Source organism: Thermobia domestica, chromosome 2, assembly GCF_964235325.1.
Source record: "Thermobia domestica chromosome 2, izTheDome1.hap1.1, whole genome shotgun sequence".
NCBI classification, from domain to species: domain Eukaryota; kingdom Metazoa; phylum Arthropoda; class Insecta; order Zygentoma; family Lepismatidae; genus Thermobia; species Thermobia domestica.
In genome coordinates this window covers 281,708,560-281,727,582 of record NC_137455.1, presented here as the reverse complement: position 1 = coordinate 281,727,582, position 19,023 = coordinate 281,708,560, and the positions used below count along the sequence as shown (strand labels likewise).

The 19,023-nt window shown below is 36.8% G+C and overlaps 1 protein-coding gene across 1 annotated transcript in view; it reads right to left on the bottom strand.

The window, feature by feature from the left end:
* Positions 1–17,992, bottom strand: part of LOC145678531 (zinc finger protein 830) — a 65,380-nt gene extending 47,388 nt beyond the window's left edge. The window contains exons 1-2 of the mRNA XM_081748779.1: positions 17,630–17,992; positions 367–602 (exon numbers count right to left, since the gene is read on the bottom strand). Of these exons, the coding sequence (XP_081604905.1) occupies positions 367–602; positions 17,630–17,751 (358 nt within the window). The 5' untranslated portion in view covers positions 17,752–17,992. The remainder of the gene's footprint in view (positions 1–366; positions 603–17,629) is intronic.
* Positions 17,993–19,023: the final 1,031 nt, after the last annotated feature.

Here is a 19,023-nt window from a genome sequence, read left to right as displayed (position 1 = left end):
TAAGCCCAAGTTCAACCCCATCGACAGAGGGGGTGGGAGAAGGGGTGAAAAATATAATGTTAAAAATGACTTGAGATTTGTGTCAATACATGGTCTTCGGTGACGACAAAACAACTAACCTATTTAAAATGTTCTATATAGTTCTACCCATACAAGCAACATAATTTCTTTCTTAAAAAACACGTGCGATGAAGATGACACGAGCCATTGAAACATACCATCCGTACGCAATTTTAATATTTGGATGCTTCAGTGAACACACTTTCAATTTTTATTACCTATTTACTTCCTTCAAACAGCAGTGTAAATATCACAGTGTTAAAATGATAGTATACTTATGAAATGAAAATAAATATAACCTATTACCTTTAAGTTTCTTTGCAGAAGTTCCTACTTCTCTTTCTGCTTTTCTCTTCACAACATTTGGTGGTGGTGGTGTAGGCGGACGCAACCGGATCTGCTTCGCTGGAACTTCAGACTTGGATTTTGCTAATTCTATGTTTTCTTTATGTTTTTTACTGTTAATATGAATAGTCCACACAGCTTCAGTCCTTACTATCGAATTACATACCACACACATTAGCTGATTATCACTAGTATATGTGAGCCACGTTAAGGAAAAATCAATAATTGCAAGTAAGAAATAAAAACAAGTATATGTAATTGAAAACTTCTAACCATACAGTTTCAAGTAGATTAAAATTTATGCTTTGTATTTGTTGCGTCTGCAGTATGTGTACTGGCTTCTATAAAGAATTATCATTGGTATTTTTGTGTTACTGCCAGATTGCTCATAGCAAACTGAGAAGCTTCCATGCAGTACGATCCTCAGTTAACCTCTTTGTCTTGACGTACCCTACGTCTATTTATAATAGTCTCTTAAGCACCCTCTTATTTTCCTTCCTATCACTTTTTATCCCATCCTTAGGATACAATTCCGTCTCAGTTAATGTTCCAACCAGTTTTTCCTCCTCTTTTTATTTACCTAATATTCATTTTTAAGGAGTTCGGTTTAGCAAAATTTCTTCACGTACGAGGTGTGCTCAAAAAGTATCGAACTATATTTTCCCCGCGTAAACCAATGAAGTACGGGAGACTTTCTTCAGTGTAGATCTAGGGGGAACACTCGGGCACAATCGTGAATTTTTTCCCGTCCGCAGAAAGCATCAGTCGTTGAGAGTCGGTCAACGAGTGAAGACGTGTTGTCGGATTTCATCTTTATGTAAAACGACAGAAAAAGTAAAGCAGCGATATTGCATCAAGTTTTGCCAAAAGGTTGGCGATACCCAAGCAGAAACCATTTAATTGGATCGGTACATTCAATTTTGAACTAGAATTTTGGCATGAGGAGAGTGTCCGCAAAATTTGATTCAGGATTCAACCACCAAACTCAACATTCCTGTGTGTCGCAAGGCTCCCTACTTACCCGGTATGGCACCGTTTGCCTTTTGGTTATTTCCCAAGCTGAAAATGCCACTAAAAGGGACCCGATTTGAGTCAAGAGAAGACATCATGCGGAATGCGACGGCACGGTTGCTCATCATTCCAAAAGTGTTTCCAACAACGGCGCGAACGCTGGGAGAAGTGGGTGCATTACCACGGAGACTACTTTGAAGGGGATTAGTGTTTCAGATTTCCAAAGATTCGACACTTTTTGAACACAACTCGTATTTACTCTGCCTGTGTATCCGTCGACCTGGGGGACAAAAAAATCTTCAAAAACTACTTGATGGGTGATCATCAATCTTGGCTATGATGTAGAGAGTCAAAATTTAGACATCGACTGTGTTACTAAAGGTGATATTCAAACCGGAAGTGGTAAAAATCAATTATTTCCGGTTTTCACGTTGATGACTACAGAGAATAAATAGTAACAGATAGCGAGAAGTGGTTTCTTAAACTCGATTAAATGTCCCAAGAATATATTTCATCCCCATCATTAACTTCTATTAAAACCAGAAGTGATAAAAATCCACTACAACTTTGTTTCAATATTGATCTACATAGACCAAAATCGATCGAGGATAGCGAGATGCGGTTTCATGGAATCAATTTAAAAGTTCTAATTTATTCATTTGGAATTTCTTGTAACTCGATGGGTATTTGGAGAAAGGTGATATGTCCGTGCCGTAATTTTTGCAGGACACAAACTTCAAGGCATCTCATAAATCAGAGGTTCATGCAAAACTTTGTTTTTGTTAATGGAATATTTGCTGGAGATTCTTTTGTTTTTATGTGATGTGCTACAAATGCAAAAACTCTTCGGACATTATCCATATCAGTCAAAACCTGATTTTCGAAGAAAAATGGACATATCACCTTTGTCCAGATACCCATATTTTCCTTACTTTGTATTAACTATTAGATTCGAACATTTAGGATTTACAAAATTCTGTTTTCCAGCAACGAGTAACTAAATTTCCACGCCAGAATGTGAGCAGAACACAGCTTATTCCTGAGAAAAATAAAATCACGTCCCAAAACATCATTTACACGGGAGAAAGAGATCAATCATTGCAAATTTGTAGTTTTACAATTCCCGACGGAGACTTACGGTTATTGACAGACAAAAATTAATTGCGTAACATTTATACTTCACATCGAAACATTAGTTTAATGTAGTACAAATGAGATAGTAATTACTGAGTTTATGATACAACATCGAAAAGAATGTGAATAGGGAAGAGACGGAAGAACCGCGAAGAAAACACTCACTCGGTGTTTATTTGCCGAATACCAATATAGCGCATTCATGGTTTGAACGTAGAAACTTTGGCTCCACAAGTGAACGCTCTACCAACTAAGCCACCAAATTTTTGTTTAAGTTATTATCTACATGCAAAATATTTCAAACCCGCAATCTGAAATATGATCGATCACTTGAATCAGTTTCCTTCATTCAGTATAACACGTGGTAATCAGCCGTCAGAAGGAACGAATCTGTTTGCTTCCCTAATTTCAAAACCTTAAGAAGTTTGGCAAAACAACAAATAGAATAACAACATGGGAATATAATGGAAATCTCATTTACGATCTTTTTTTTTATATAGAAAAGTATGAAAATGTCAACATTAAAAACGGAATTACGGATCATGAAACTTCGTTACTTCCACAGTGTACTAGAAACAAACAAGTATTATTTTACGATAATTTGAATCGCAAATTCTGACCGACCCTTTTTATTTTCTTTCATTTCACTGAGAACTGTTAAATAAAGAAATACAGTCTCTGTACGTATTTTTGGAGAGAAGTGTTAGTCTTAAATCCCGTGAACAGTGTCTTGTGTCCCCTCTTAGAAGCTACATTCCAGATAACAAAATAGTTTTTACACGTCTTGTTTAAAAAAAAAAAAAAAAATCTCTTATAAAACTCTCAATACTTTGTACTAGCATTAAAGTACACACAAAAATTTGGCTTAAAGAATGACTAAAGACAGAAAGAAAAGAAAATTTTATTTTAACTCATATACCAGAAATACCAAACCGCTGCATCATTTTTTAATATCAGAATAATTTTACACTGAAAATAGAGAATATTTCTTTAGTACTTATGAGATGAAACATCATTAACAAAATATTATATCATCATCATCATAGGTATTCTGCCTTTATTGGCAGGTCACTTGCCGCAGCTAAGAAGCTTCCATGCTCCACGATCCTCCGCTAACCTTTTCGTCTTCGCGTATGATCTTTCTGTTTTAATATCATCCATTAATTGTAGTCTCTTTCGCCCCCTCCCTCTCTTTCCCGCCACCATACCCTCTAGGACGTCCCTCATGATACAATCTCTTCTTAGGCAATGTCCCAACCAGTTTCTCTTCCTCTTCCTAATAATATCTAAAAGTGTTCTTTTCTCACCCACCATTTCTAACACTCTCTCATTCGTTTTCCTCTCGACCCAACTAACTCTTTCCATTCTTCTCCACACCCACATTTCGAAGGCTTCCAGTCGATTTTCGTCACCCTTACGCAATGTCCACGTTTCCGCCCCATACAGCACAACACTCCACACGAAGCATTTTATGAGTCTTTTTCTCAACTCTTTGTTCAAGGTCCCACAAAACAGACTTTTCTTTCTTTTAAAGGCTTCTTTCGCCATTCCTATCCTTGCTTTTATTTAACGTTCGCATTTCATGTCATTACTAAGAACACTACCCAGGTATCGAAAACTATTCACTTGTTCTATTTTCTCCCCTCCTACTTTTATATTTGACACAGACCCCTTCGTTCCAATCACCATGGCTTTTGTCTTTCTAACATTTATTTTCATCCCATATTCTTCAAAGCCCCTTCTCATTTTTTCTAACATTTTATTGATTTTCTTTTCAGATTCTGCAACAAGGGCCATATCGTCTGCAAATCTTATGCATCTAATCATTCTACCTCCTACCGAAATGCCATCATCATCATGTAGGCTCTTTTTTACTATCTCTTCTAGATAGACATTAAATAGTGTTGGCGAGAGGCAGCATCCTTGTCGAACTCCCCTTCCAATTGTACTCTCTTCCGTCAGTTCTTCCCCTATTCTAACACTTACTTGTTGGTTCATGTATAAGTTTCTTATGAGTCTTCTATCTTTCCATTCCAACCCTATCTTTGTTAGAACTCCCAACAACAATTCCCAATTCACGCGGTCAAAAGCCTTTTCTAGATCAATAAATACAACATACACCTCTTTCCCTTTTTCTATAAATCTTTCACCGATCACCCTTAATAATCCAATAGCATCTCTTGTGCCCTTGCCTCTTCTGAACCCGAACTGCTCTTCCTCAACATCTTTATTTGTTCTTCCATATAACCTTCTGTTCAGTATTCGGAGCAGAATTTTAGCTGCATGAGATATGAGACTAATAGTTCTATAATCCTCACATCTCTTTGGGTTCGATTTCTTAGCCATCGGTATCATGATCGTTTTCAGAAAGTCTCTTGGCCATTCTCCTGTTTCATATATTTCATTGCATAGTCGCCACAATTCTTTCTTTCCCTTGTCTCCTATATTTTTTATGAATTCAATTGGTATGTTATCTATTCCTGTTGCCTTTCCATTCCTAATCTCAGATATAGCCTTTTCAAACTCATCCCGAAGAATACTAAATCCTTTATCATCCTCGCCTACTTCATTTTCCACTTCAACATTTAGGCTACACGGTCTATCCCTACTCTCATATAAGTCTTCAACGTATTCTTTCCACCTTCCTATGACCTCATTTCTCTCGCTGACTACCTTCCCATTCTTATTTTCTACTGCCATCATGATACTCCCTTGTTTCCTCCGAAATTCCATAGATTTCACCTCCTTGTACATTTCCTCATATTTCCCAACTCTTTCTAATTCTTCTATGTCCTCGCATTTTCTTTTGTAAAACTCTTCCCTCGCTTTGTCTGTTTCTCTTCGTAATTCATTATTTAGCTTTCTGTACATCTTTCTGCCCTCTTCTGTATCAACCTGTTTCCACATCTTCCTCTCCCTCATTTTCTGCAACATCTGCTCTGTAACCCATGGTTTCTTAGCAGTTTTGTGTTCGCGGTAACCTACTGCTTCTTCTGCAGCCTGCTGTAAGCAACGTTTAATATGTTCCCACCGTGCGTTACTACCTGCGCCTATCCTTTCCTCGTTTGAACATTTTTCTTCGAATTTTTCAGCGAAAAGATTTCTAATTTCCTCGTTTTTCAACTTTTCAGTATTCAACACTTTGTTACCTACTTTTCTTCTGCCTACATTTTTCAGTTGAATATCTACTTCGGCCAGGACAAGATTATGATCAGAGAAAATATCAGCCCCGGGAAGGGTCTTCGCGTTCTTTAAGCTATTCCGATACCTGTCCTGAATCATAACGTAGTCTATCTGATATCTTCCGCCGTCTATTGGCGATTTCCATGTATATCTTCTTCTCTTGTGCTGATTGAACCAAGTGTTCCCAATTACTAGTGAATTCTGTCTACAGAAATTCACCAGTCCCTCTCCCCTTTCATTTCTTTCGCCTAAACCATATTTGCCTACGATACTACCTTCCTGTTTTTCTCCCACAACTGCATTGAAATCTCCCATTAGAATTATGCATGCACCCTTCTTCTCCCTATCTATAATTTCTTCTATTTTCTCATAATTTTCCTCTACTTCTTCATTTGCATGCGAAGTCGTCGGTGCATATGTCTGTATCACCACTAGATCCTTCGTTTTCCCTTTAAGTCTTAACATCATAACTCTATCATCAATAAATTCTACTTTCACTACCTTCTCCTTTAAGCGCTTTCCAAGAATTATTCCTACGCCATTATGACCGCCCTTTTCATTACCTGAGTAAAACATTCTATATCCTTCGCTGTTCAATACCCCATTACCTTCCCATCTAACTTCACAAACTCCTACCAAATCTAAATTATTTTGTTTCATTTCTTCTTTAAGATTTTCTAATTTTCCTCCCTGTAACATAGTACGTACGTTCCATGTCCCTATCCTAAATCTTTTGCTCTTCCTTGTCTTTCTTTCTCTGTTTGTCTTCCCCCCATTATTACTTTCTCGTCCAATAGTCCTTCCCAAGCCATCCCCCTCCCGGAGATCCGAATGGGGGGATATTTTACCTCCGGAACTACATTTTGACCTGCGAAAGACCATTGTTCATATGTTCTCTTTTCGCTGCTAGCAAACTAGGGAAAATAGAGTGGTGGTTTCCCGTTGCCTTCCACCCCGCAGTATCCCAGCCGTTAAAGTCACTCTGACCACGCCTGGGACTAATGTCCAAGTTGCCGTACCAATCACTATGATTTCCGCCAACTTGGCTACTGGAGAACTGCTGCCTTCTCCCAGAACACTCTTCGTCTGGCTACTCCATTTAGACCAATTCGGTAGGGGTGGCCCTTCTGGTAGTGAACTACCACCGACACAGCTCTAAATTTCACTGTAGCACGCAATCCTCCCCACGGAAAATTATTAAATATGTACCTACAAGTGTGTAGCAATAAATATTGGATTATAAGCAGAAAGTAGAAAATATACTTCAGTATCTATAGGCGTATCCCATATTTAAAGATCAAGAGTCCGATGAAATTAGTCCAGGTATCCACTGAGAATTGACCCAATGTATATGCTGATGTGCAACTTCATCAGTTATCTTAGTAAACTCATAAGCATTCCCAAACAAATCTCTTTGTGAATTAAAATATTTGGTCTAGGAATTAATTCATGCGGTTGGTACGCACACATTGAAGCTGTAGTACAAACACAAAATACATAAATACCTTAAGAAAAATATTGTCCATCGCTAGCCACCACTTTCGCCCATCTGTCAGGCAATGTACGGATTCCGTGGCGAAAGAAGTCCTCATCCTTGGAAGCGATCCAGTCAGAGACCCATGTTTCGATATCTTCTGAAGAAGTAAACCGCTGTCCAATCAAATCGTTGTTCATGCAATCGAACAAGTAGTAGTCCGAAGGAGCAACGTCTGGTGAATACGGCGGGTGGGGTAAAACTTCCCATCCGACATTTTCTAAATAGGTTTTGACCGGTTTTGCGACATGTGGGCGAGCGTTATCATGTTGAACAATAAATTTATCATGTCTGTTCTCCCATTCTGGTCGTGTTCTGGCCAGAGCTTGCTTCAAACGCATTAATTGTCGTCGATAACGTTCTCCATTCATAGTTTCACCCGGTTGCAGCAGCTCATAGTACACCACACCTTTTATATCCCACCATATGCACAGCATAACCTTTGCACAGTGAATATCTCGTTTTGGTTGTGATGGACCTGGTTCACCTGGTTTCACCCAGGCCTTTTTTCGTCTAGGGTTCTCGTAATGGATCCACTTCTCATCACCCGTAATAATTCGATGCAGAAACCCCTTTCTGCTCTGTCGTTGAAGCAGCAATTCGCAAATGGTTTTTCGTCTTTCAACGTCTCTGTCTTTCAATTCATGTGGAACCCAATGTGACATCTTTTGAATCATTCCCATGGCTTTCAAGCGTTTGGAGACTGTTGTTTGATCAACGCCTAATGCTGCTGCAAGTTGTTCCTGCGTTTGACACGAATCCTGCTCGAGCAATGCTGTCAATTCTTCGTCTTGAAATTTTTTTGGCTGTCCAGCTCGCTCTTGGTCTGCCAAGCCGAAATCACCACTTCTAAACCGTGCAAACCATTTCTGACACGTTCGCTCAGCTAGAGCATGGTCACCATACACTTCCACCAAAATAAGATGACTTTCAGTCGCACTTTTCTGCATGTTAAAGTAATGCAGCAGGACACCCCGCAAAAACACTTTATCAGGCACAAATTGCGCCATGTTCACTTAACTACAAACTGGTGTTGTTGACGCTTTAATCCACTGCCCTATACTACGAACGATACGCGATGACAGGGGTTTGCAACACATGTGTGGATACACGGAACTGTGGGACGCTCCGTTCGTTGCGCCATCTCTTGTCCACCCGCACGAATTAATTCCTAGACCAAATATATTACAATGAAAACACTAAAGTTCAAATACGAGTAACCGTATTCCAAAGTCCTTTCATTTGTGCAATAGGTTACCCTCACTTAATGCAGGACAGGAAGATCCAATAAAATCTAAACTAGTGGAAACAAAAAGGGAGAAAGGTTGAAATTAAGCGTGCGTCGAAAATGAATTTATTATTAGATCGTTAATCCAAGTGCATTTTGTCGACCATTTTTATTCCACTGCACAAGTGAAAGCAAAAGTTAATCCGCAAAACTACAACACACATGTTCGTTATACATCGTTAATGGAAAACACAGACAAGATTTTAAGTTCGAAGTCGGCAATTAAAAAACAAGCACTCAAACACCTCTGAAATCGTCTTAAAATTTTCTTTTCAATTTTTTTTAACATCTCATTGTTAGCAAATCTAATTTCTAGACTCTTAGCGGAATTCTGTCTTTTCCCAGTCTTCTTAAATTCCTGATTTTTTCCGGTTTGTTCACCACCCTGTTTTAGTACATATAACATTTGAAAATGAATTATTTGCTAATGAATTTTTGTGCTTCATCGACTGGCGAAAAGCCTTCGACAGAGTCAATTGGACGAAACTTTTGAAAATACTTAAAGAAAACGGAGTCAACTGGAGAGATCGACGACTCATTCAAAACCTGTACCTAGGACGAGTGAAGTTGCGCTTGAATGAAGGAGAAACCAATATTGTAGAGATTGGAAGAGGAGTCAGACAAGGATGCAGTATGTCGCCCCAATTATTCAACATTTACAGTGAATGTTTAATGAAGGAAGCATTAATGGGAATTTGAGATTTCAAGATTGGAGGGCAGATCATTAAAAAGATCAATTATGCAGATGATACGGATATAATACCTAAAACCGGAACAGGACTACAGGAGATGATTGACAAAATAGTTGACACTGGAAAACTGTATGGAATGGAAATTAAAATCGAAAAGTCGAAAGTCAGGAGAATATCCCGTGGAAACACACCCTTACGGATCAGAGTAGAACAAAGAGAACTTGAAGAGGTCGATAATTTCAAGTATTTGGGAAGTATTTTGACGAAAGACGCTTACTGCACCACAGAGATCAGGTTAAGAATTGCCATAGCTAAAGAAGCATTCAACAAGAATATATCACTCTTAATTAGCAGGCTCAATATTGGACTTAAGAAAAAGTTGGTCAATTGCTATATATGGAGCATTGAACTGTATGGTTCAGAGACTTGGACATTACGGAAGTATTTGGAAAGCTTCGAAATGTGATGTTGGAGGAAAATGGAGATAAAATAGACAGAGAGAGCAACAAACGAAGATGTTTTAAAACAGATAGGACAGAAGAGGATACTTCTAACCACCATCCTTCGTAGGAAAGCCAATTGGATTGGACACATCTTGCGAAGAAATTGTCTTCTTCACACCGTCATAGAAGAAAACATGGAGAGGAAATGAGGAATAGGAAGAAGAACACAGCTGATCGATAATTTGAAAGATAGAAGAAAATATTGGGAGTTAAAAGAGGAAGCTGAAGATCGAGAACCGTGGAAGAAACATTTCCAGGCCCAAATCTAAAATTGAAAAAAAAAAAATCCTTATTAGTCCCAGGACCTGCCGAAAGGCAGAATACTTAATAATAATAGTGCACACTTAACTGTGTATTCCTATTACGACTTTTAAATTTTTAGTAACGCAATCTATTCGTTTTATTCTAGTTATTTGAACTGGGAAGAGAAGACAACTGACTGTATATCGCCGTATAAAAACCAGTGTAGACAGATTCAAGAACAACAATAACTTATTTTGTAAATATGTAATTAGTATCTAAAATCCTATGTACAATTGGGGGATGAAATAAAGTTTTAAATATCAGACGTTTTGTTTTCTGAAGTTAGGAATGTCATCTCATCTATAATCCAAGTAACCTTCATCAAGGTTGAGAGAAAGACCTTCAGTCCTAATGAAGGATTCGAATACTTTTTTGTACGTGGTAGTGAAACAGGAAGAAAGTACTTTAACGTATTTTATTCCATGTCTAGTTTCCTGCAAGTGTCTGAAAAAGTCTTGTGTCCTTAACGTGTTCTTTCATTCTGGTGATGTTCTTCTTGGTCATTTGTATATAAGACATAGAACATAAGCAGAAAAATTTTGTGTACCCCTGAAGTTGCTACTAATTCATCCTTGTGATAATTTTTGTAAGAAGACAAACTTTCAAAACTGGTTCCACGTTTTATAGCGAACTTGACTCGAAATTTAGCTCCTATGTTTCGTAATCTTTCTGACATATACTCAGCCAAAAAGGTAAGGAATCCATTTTTCGTCTGTTTGGTGATTATTACTTTGAGAAGTATTACGAAAATCCCATGTGGGCTTCTTTCACTTTTTTTATATGGAGCATATTCCATGTTTCCACGGAGTATAGGAGTTAAACCCATTTTTCTTACCTACATAATTAGCAAGTTTAGATGTTGGCGGAGATTTGTTTCTTCTATGGAAATGCGAAAGCTCTTAAAATGAAACTCTTCCAAATTTTCACACCGGCTTTAGTTAAATGTGAATGGGCCCACTCTTTATATACAAAAAAAGTCATAAACTGATTGTTTGCTGATAAATGCTATGAGATACATATTAAATGATTTCAACTACCTATCTCGTACCGCGTTATTGTTAATCCATGTGCATTACTTCGATCCGAGCTACATCCTCTCTCAACATCTGCTACGATCGGAAAATTGTTTTCATTGTATTGCTGAAGTAGTAACCATGTAAAATTGTAAAAATGCAAGATCACCTGAAAACAATAATTTTGGTATTACTTGTATATGTCCCAGTAAAAAGTTCAAGAATTAAGTACTGTCGAGGAACACGGTCCTCATCTTCAGCTTGCTTACATCGTGTCCGTGGGATTTTCCCGTTTCCTCCTACTTTCTCATTCCACTAATTCTTCCATGATCATTCACTTGCTATAATCATCGTCTACCTCAGCTCGTGAGACGTTAAGAGTCTTCATCCCGGCGAAATTAAAATACCGCTAATTTTACAGTAATCATGTGATATCTTCAAATAGATAAAAGATAATTGAAATACGGAACAAGAGCACCCTGGACAATATTATTTTGCGTGAGGTACCGTTATCACAAGTCACTTAGTGACTTTCCGTTTTCAGCTGTTTAGAAACGCGAAAATAAATGCCTATTCTCAAAATGGCTCGAAATCGAAAGCAGATAAGCGAGTCGTGATAACGGTTTCTCATGTAAAATAATATTGTCTAGGGCGCTCTTGTTCCACATTTCGATTATCTTTTATCTATTTGAAGATATCACATAATTACTGTAAAATTAGTGGTATTTTAATTTCGCCGGGTGGAAGACTCTTAAACTGAAAGATTTCATTTAATTTTCAGCTTACCTACGTTTGAATAACGTTAAAGAATGTGAGAAAGTGAAAAGAATAAAAAATGATTCGAAGTAAATTCATACTTCAAGTCCGAAAATACTGTGGCACATGAACTATCGTAACCCACTATGAAGCTAATCGCTGTTTTTATTATTCTTTCTTTACAACCAGTGACAGTATGAAGTAAAAAAGGCCACTTCACATTAATTTCACTATTGTTGTGTCAAAGATCGTGTCACCCAAAGGAAAGTCTACACCTTCCTCTAAAATAGTTTGGTCAAAGCAGATAACTTTGCCTACGATGTCATACCGCGCTATCTAATTTTAACAGTATTCGAGTTACTTAGCCGGAAAGTCGACCCTTTCACAGTTCCAAACAGCAGTACCTCAGATATGAACAGACTTCAAACCCATTCTCCGTAAGACTGAACGTTTCTTAGTATTTTCGGTTGTAACAGTATTTCGACATAACATCCCATACCTACGATTTTTTTTAAAGTTTAGTTAATGTCTCATGTTTATGCCCCGAGGCTAAGGGAGACGCTGATAATGGTAATGAATGAAATAATGTGAAATAGAGAGAATGGGAGGAAAGGGGACAACCCCGAGAAAATCTATGCACACAGTGTTTGTCCACCACAAACCCATCTGCACGAAATGGGATCGAACAAGGAACCTCACGCACCAGTGGTGAGAGGTGTACCACAGACTCATGTGTAATCACTTTGCTAGTTTTTGACAAATGAAGGGTAACGGGAAAAAAGAAGGAATGCCACAAAACTGTATTTTCGAGAAAACATTTTAATATTGAAAAACGCGTACAAAATGAGTATGGCTAGTCAAATCTTTGGCCCCCTTTTCTTGAACATTTCTACATCTACGAATGCATGACATATACAGTCAAATAGTACCAAGAATCATCAATGGGTAGGACAAGACACCCATTAAAGCACACACACATGGACATTCCTTAATTTTTTCCCTTACCCTTCAAATACTTGTCTGCATTTTGACCTGCTTGTTACAAAAAAATGGCTGCTTAAAAATCATTAACTCTGAATTTTTTACAAAAGTTAACGTCTGCTTTCAGCTCCAAGAAAAGACGAGACTTGATACATACACTTTTAAACAATATGTACCTCATATGTCATTAAATAAGAAGTTCTTTTTCTTTACGTTACAAATTATGAACACCACTTCTAAATTCTAATGCCAAACATAAATCTGTCGGAGCGAAACGTCGTTCAGTATTTGCCACATCAATAAGATTAAATAAAACACAATCTGAAGCTTAAAATGTAACCTATCGTCCTGTGGGCTAAAGAAGCATAATGATACAAACGAAATAGGAAACTATTTAGGATTGAAAAGATACCGCTACGACACGGAAAACTACGACACACATACTTAAACAACACTTTGAACAGAGAATACTCTAAGTTTACTATTAATCTTTTGTGATATATCTTATCAATATACATAGTTAAGTTTACATTTTAGCGACCAAGTTTCGCATGTTGTAGTTCTTTTGAAAAAGGTTACAATGAAAATAGTGAACTCTGTAGGCTCATACAAAAATGTCTATCTAGATTGAGTTACGTTGGCTTCCCTTATTCCCATATATATGGTTATCTTAAATACTAGAAGTAAAGATTCTATTATAGTTTATGGCAAACACGTTTTATTCACTTAGTTTATAAGTTCTTCCAAAGTTCGTTTTGGATTAAAATAGTTATGATTCAAGTACTAAATAAGTTTCTTTATAATTCGTAAAACAGTATCTGCTCCTAATCTGTACAGATGCTGCAAAATGATTGATTATTTACTGAAATTTTATAATTTTCCATTGGTGTTCTAATGACAATATCTGATTTGATTTGACTTGACTTTTAGCTTAGCATCCCTTCAATAGCGAGGCTATATGAGATGCGGTTCTACAGCTAAACATGGAATCCGAATCAGCTGAGCTCCCACCGGGAATCGAATAGTAAAGTCTAAAATAAATAATATATTACTAAGCGTACTTACTTCAAGGTGCCTGTCTATTTTGCTCAACAACTATTTTTATCTGAAGGATTCCTTGAAGTATCACAAAAAAAAAAAAAAAAAAAAAAATGTGGCTAATATATATATAAGAATAAATGTAGGAATAAATTTAAATTGTAGATTTTTTGTAATGTTCTTGCAGCTTATTTCTGCTTTGATGCTGGTGTTATAAAATAAAATGTGATAAATGGATAGTGAACTCGAAGTTTCAGTCAAGACATATTCTTTAATTTTTGTTTTTAATTAGCAAAACTTTTAAAGGTTTGTTGTCGTATGTTGAAGGTTTTTCTTTTCTCTCATTGTTATTCTATTATAATGGTTAATTCGGTTGATTAAAATACAGGTCCAAGCATATCATATAACATTAGAATGAAGTTCGGAACATCAGCTTTTAAAATTAAAGTTACTGTTAGTCTTGTTTGGGTTTACGGCAGTTTTTACTTTGACTAGGACACTGACTGTAACCGATTCATCGGACCCAGTTCCCGGAGCAGTTTAGGAATCATTTCCCAAGAAAGATTCAATTCATCAGAGCAGTTTAAAAATCAGTTCTCGAAACAGACAACCTGTTACGAAGAACTCACTCCCATACGTTCTCCTAACTATGCAATAAAAAACAACCACAGATAAACCCAACATACTTTAAATGAAGTGAAAACCAGTTTCTTAACTAACCTAATCCAAAATATCCACAATCTTCAACAATGATATTTAATTCTAAGTTAAAAATTTCAAAAAAAGAAAAAAATGTAAAATGTAGCACTGCCGACCTCCAAACTCCCCTTAAAATATAGCTGGATAAGATCAACCCTATAAAACACATTTCGTAATTTAGAAAAATGCCCAAATGCAAAAACAAATCAAAAATAAAAATAATATCAATTAAAATATTTAAAAAACACTCACCGCTAATGATATAGAGATCCAGCATAGCGTAGAGTTTGAAAATATCTCTCCCCAACTGATAAATCATCAACAAATTTACGACGCCACAAAAACCATGAAAACTGTAACATGACGTTTTTTGAACCATGAATTGACACCAAATTTCGTTTCTGATGCCACCACAAATTTTCAACATCTAAATATTGGTACCAGTATTGGGATCTACAAAATTTAAGGAATGACTCATAGTTAAATGTTGCCAGTTCTCTTTATCCAAAGCTCCGTATTCTTTACAGCAATCAGTAATTACAATAGATCCGGGATGCACATGTGATGAAATAATATCAACTAAATTTTCCCAGAACACGAATTACACTCACATTTACTCAGAAAAAATAGGTCCTCTCTCTCTGTACAAATCCCACCAACAATCCAAGGTTGCTGACGTCTCATCCGTCTGACATTAAGTTTACGGTGCCCAAACAACGATTCGTCGACCTCTACATGAGAACCAGCACCACCTATTTAACTACTTCGTTCTTTAACTAGAGTTTCTAAGCATACCTTCCGACAAAATGTTAGCAGACAGCTTTCGTAGTTAACGTCTCCGCCATACCAGAACACTCATGAATAATAAACTCATAATTACTGATTCCACACACTAAAAAATACAACAAGAACACTTGCCAAATAAGGTTCCTTTCCGCACACACGTAGATTTACTGAAGCAAGCACAATTTCTGTAATTGCAAATAAGAAAAAACAATAAATTCCACTTTTTCCATACATCGGAAATAGCTTCAGCCTTCGACCACAACCCTCACAAGTTTTCTCTAACTCAATTAAACCACACAATGCTGCAAAACGATAACAATTAATGTCCTACTCTATATACATCAAATTCATTAAACGGTTTTTCAATCGCATTCGCTAACTCTACACTCGCCATGAAACTAAAATTGAAGTACGCGGTTTTGCAATTTTGAGCAGCACATAAACTTGACACACACCGAGTAAAAATAGATAGGAAAGCTGATATCACAACACCAAACTACACAAGGATGTTATAAAATAGGATGCTATTTTATAACATCCTTAAAACTACCACATAACTGTACAGACACCTAGTGGAAAAAATATGAACTACCACCAACTCATCTTACAACAGACATCGCACCAAAGGCGCAACCAGTTCCAACAAGTGACTGAGGCACAAATAGTTCCAGGAAGTGACTGAACCTATAAGAACCGGTCGCAGTCACTTTCCTAGTCAGAGTAAAAACTTGCCTGGTTTAATAATTTTTTCCATTTAAACCATTCCAAAAATTAACGTACATTCTTAACTATAATACGTAGATTTTGTAAATTTATCAGTTAGTATTTAATTCTCCATTAGAATACGTTGTTCCCGTTTACTCTTCGGTTGCTGTGATTTGTCACGTGAACCAAGTAATAACAACACTTCTAATCGGAACATTGATTGTGTTTGCCATGAACTATAACTGTTCCATACCAACGTAATGTAGGTTATGTACAACGCTAAAACACTAGCTTTAGTAGTAATTCAGTATTCTGTCAGCTGGAATTACGCAGTCTCTCGTCTGTGTCATTACTGCAGTATTACTAACAAAACGCGGGGCTCCTAACCCGTTCCTACTAGGATCCGTAAAGTAAAATTGCACGCTTATTTCGATTGTTTGGTTTATTTATTGTTTAACACCCCATGATTACGTATCGAGGTTAAAGAACACGGGAAAGGAGGAGGTTGATAACGGTAGTGTGAAGACAATGGGAGGAAACGAAAAACCCCGAAAGGAAACTCATGAACACAAAGCCCATCTGACGCAGGGTCGTTGATTTCAAGTAATTGACACACCATTACTCAATCTTCAGGTCATCTATCATATCTATGCACTTTAATTTACTGATCTTAAATTCAATTGTGCCGTACAGTAGAACCAACATGTTAAGGCTTAGGGTAGGGTATTTTATCTTGGGTTGGGTTAGTTTAGCTTAGTTTTGGTTAGGTTCGATATCCCTGGACCTACTATGTGGCATAGCAAAATAATGATAGTTAATACAATTCCCAACAAATTTGAACTAAATCATTAGGAAAGTACAAGGTAATATTTTCCATAAGTAGAAGCGGATATAGTATACATGAAGCTGCATCAGTTCCCGAAGGAGAAGGACGCTCATACTTTTAGGGATTATTCATTTAGTATGTACAAACTTACAAAGAACGTACCTGTACTTTATATCTGCATGTGTAGTGCCCTTGTACTTTATCTATGACTGGGGGGGGGGGATTTAACGCATATCGCATGTCTTGTGCACATGGATACTTCTTACTATTGCACTACATAGAAAATTTATGGTATATCATGTAGAAGTGATAATAGAACACAGAAGAAACGCAGATCAGGGGGTTCTCATGTATACTATTACCGTAGAAGCTTTGCTTTTATATACTTCTTAAACACAAACAAACTATTTGCTGAGCAAAACAATATATTCACATAAAAAATACATACGTGTTAGTTGGCGAAACTGTAACACGTATGTAGTTTTTTATGTGAATATATTGTTTTGCTCAGCAAATAGTTTGTTTGTGTTAAAGTACAAGGATCTTATATTAGGTGACATTTAATTGTGTTTTTATCTACCCAATAATTTAAATATAGTAGAAAAATCATTACATAAATAAGTAAGAAAATGTTATAGAAAAACGTATATAGCATTACAAACTTGTTTTCTAAAAGAAAAAAATATATTAGTATATACATCCTTTTCGTTGATACAAACACACTTCAGGGAAAAGAATGTAACGATACTGAACTTACGTAACAAAAGGATATTTGGCTAACGGTGATTCTATCTTCTTTGTAGACTGTTTTAATTTTTGCATTTTTTCTTGCATAATACGTCGCAATTCATTTTGTGAAACAGATTTTTTCTGCATCCTTGCTCCTGCGTCCATGTTTATACTTGCACTTGTGCGAATCGTCTGCTGTTTTCACATTGAAGTCGGTATAAGCAGGGTGGCCGATACAATGCTCGGATATTCTCCTGGATTGGAGTCCAACTTTTTGTTAAACCTATCTTGAAACTAAATCAGGCATTTCTGCTGTATCGCCGGACCAATTTGAACATCGAAAAAAGTACCAAAATGTACTGCATTCGGTTATATTTGGTTGGATTACATTACGTTACTTTAGATTACATTACTAGACGTGTAGTTTTACTATACGGATCCATAATATAAGTAGTAGTTTAGTAGTAGTAATAGTAGTAGGAACAGGTTAGAAGTCCCGCAGGGCTTGGTTGGGTTTTGTTCTCGACATGAAATGGGCAAATTAAAGACTTGCCCAAATTTTTCTTGCTTCTTTTACAATCTATGGAACCGTACAGTAAAAAAGTGTACCTCTCCGCGAAATAGTCCATCCGCCTCCACATACAGTGCCGCTTATAACATCAAAACCAAATAATACAACCATTTTCTTAACTTTTACTATTCCCCTTACCTGACTTTCACTCATTCTTCCTTACAAACTTAAATAAATTCTCCAATTGACCCGGTAAATTTCCTAAAATTGGTCCGGCGATACAGCAGTAACCCCTAAACAATGGCGCCCATTAGGGGGGAAAGGTGGGGCGCACGCCCCCTCCTAGAGGAAATTGTACTTGCGAATATCGAAAACCCAATAGAATTTTTACATTAGTTACAGCAAAATTTGAAACTATATTTGAAACGTCGCTTATACTTGTCCCCCCCCCTTGGAAACCACAACATGGTCGCCCTTGCCCCTAAATCATATTAAGCGACTTTCCCCACTACTTGTCAGTTCAAAGTATTTCATATTTCCTGTTTTTTTCGTTCCACTACTTCTGCATGATTGAGAAACTAACTTCTAAAGCTAAACAAAACAAAACAAAAAAAACTCATTCTAGTTTTATATCCCACGTTATGCCTTTAGGCCAAGGAGAGAGAAGATTAACGAAAGCAAATGATGAGCAAAGAATTGGTGGAATGAGAATGAGGTAGGAAACGAATGAATCCCGAAAAGAAAATACAAATACAATGTTGTCCATCACAAACTATATTTTTGTCGTTCATTTCTTTAAAGGTTAACACAGTGGCGGATATAGCGCGGTGACGGAGCTTAAGCCCCCAGTTTTTTGAGGAACAACAATAATTTAAGCTATTATTTATATATTTTTTAAAGTTTATAGTAAACTCATTATATAACTA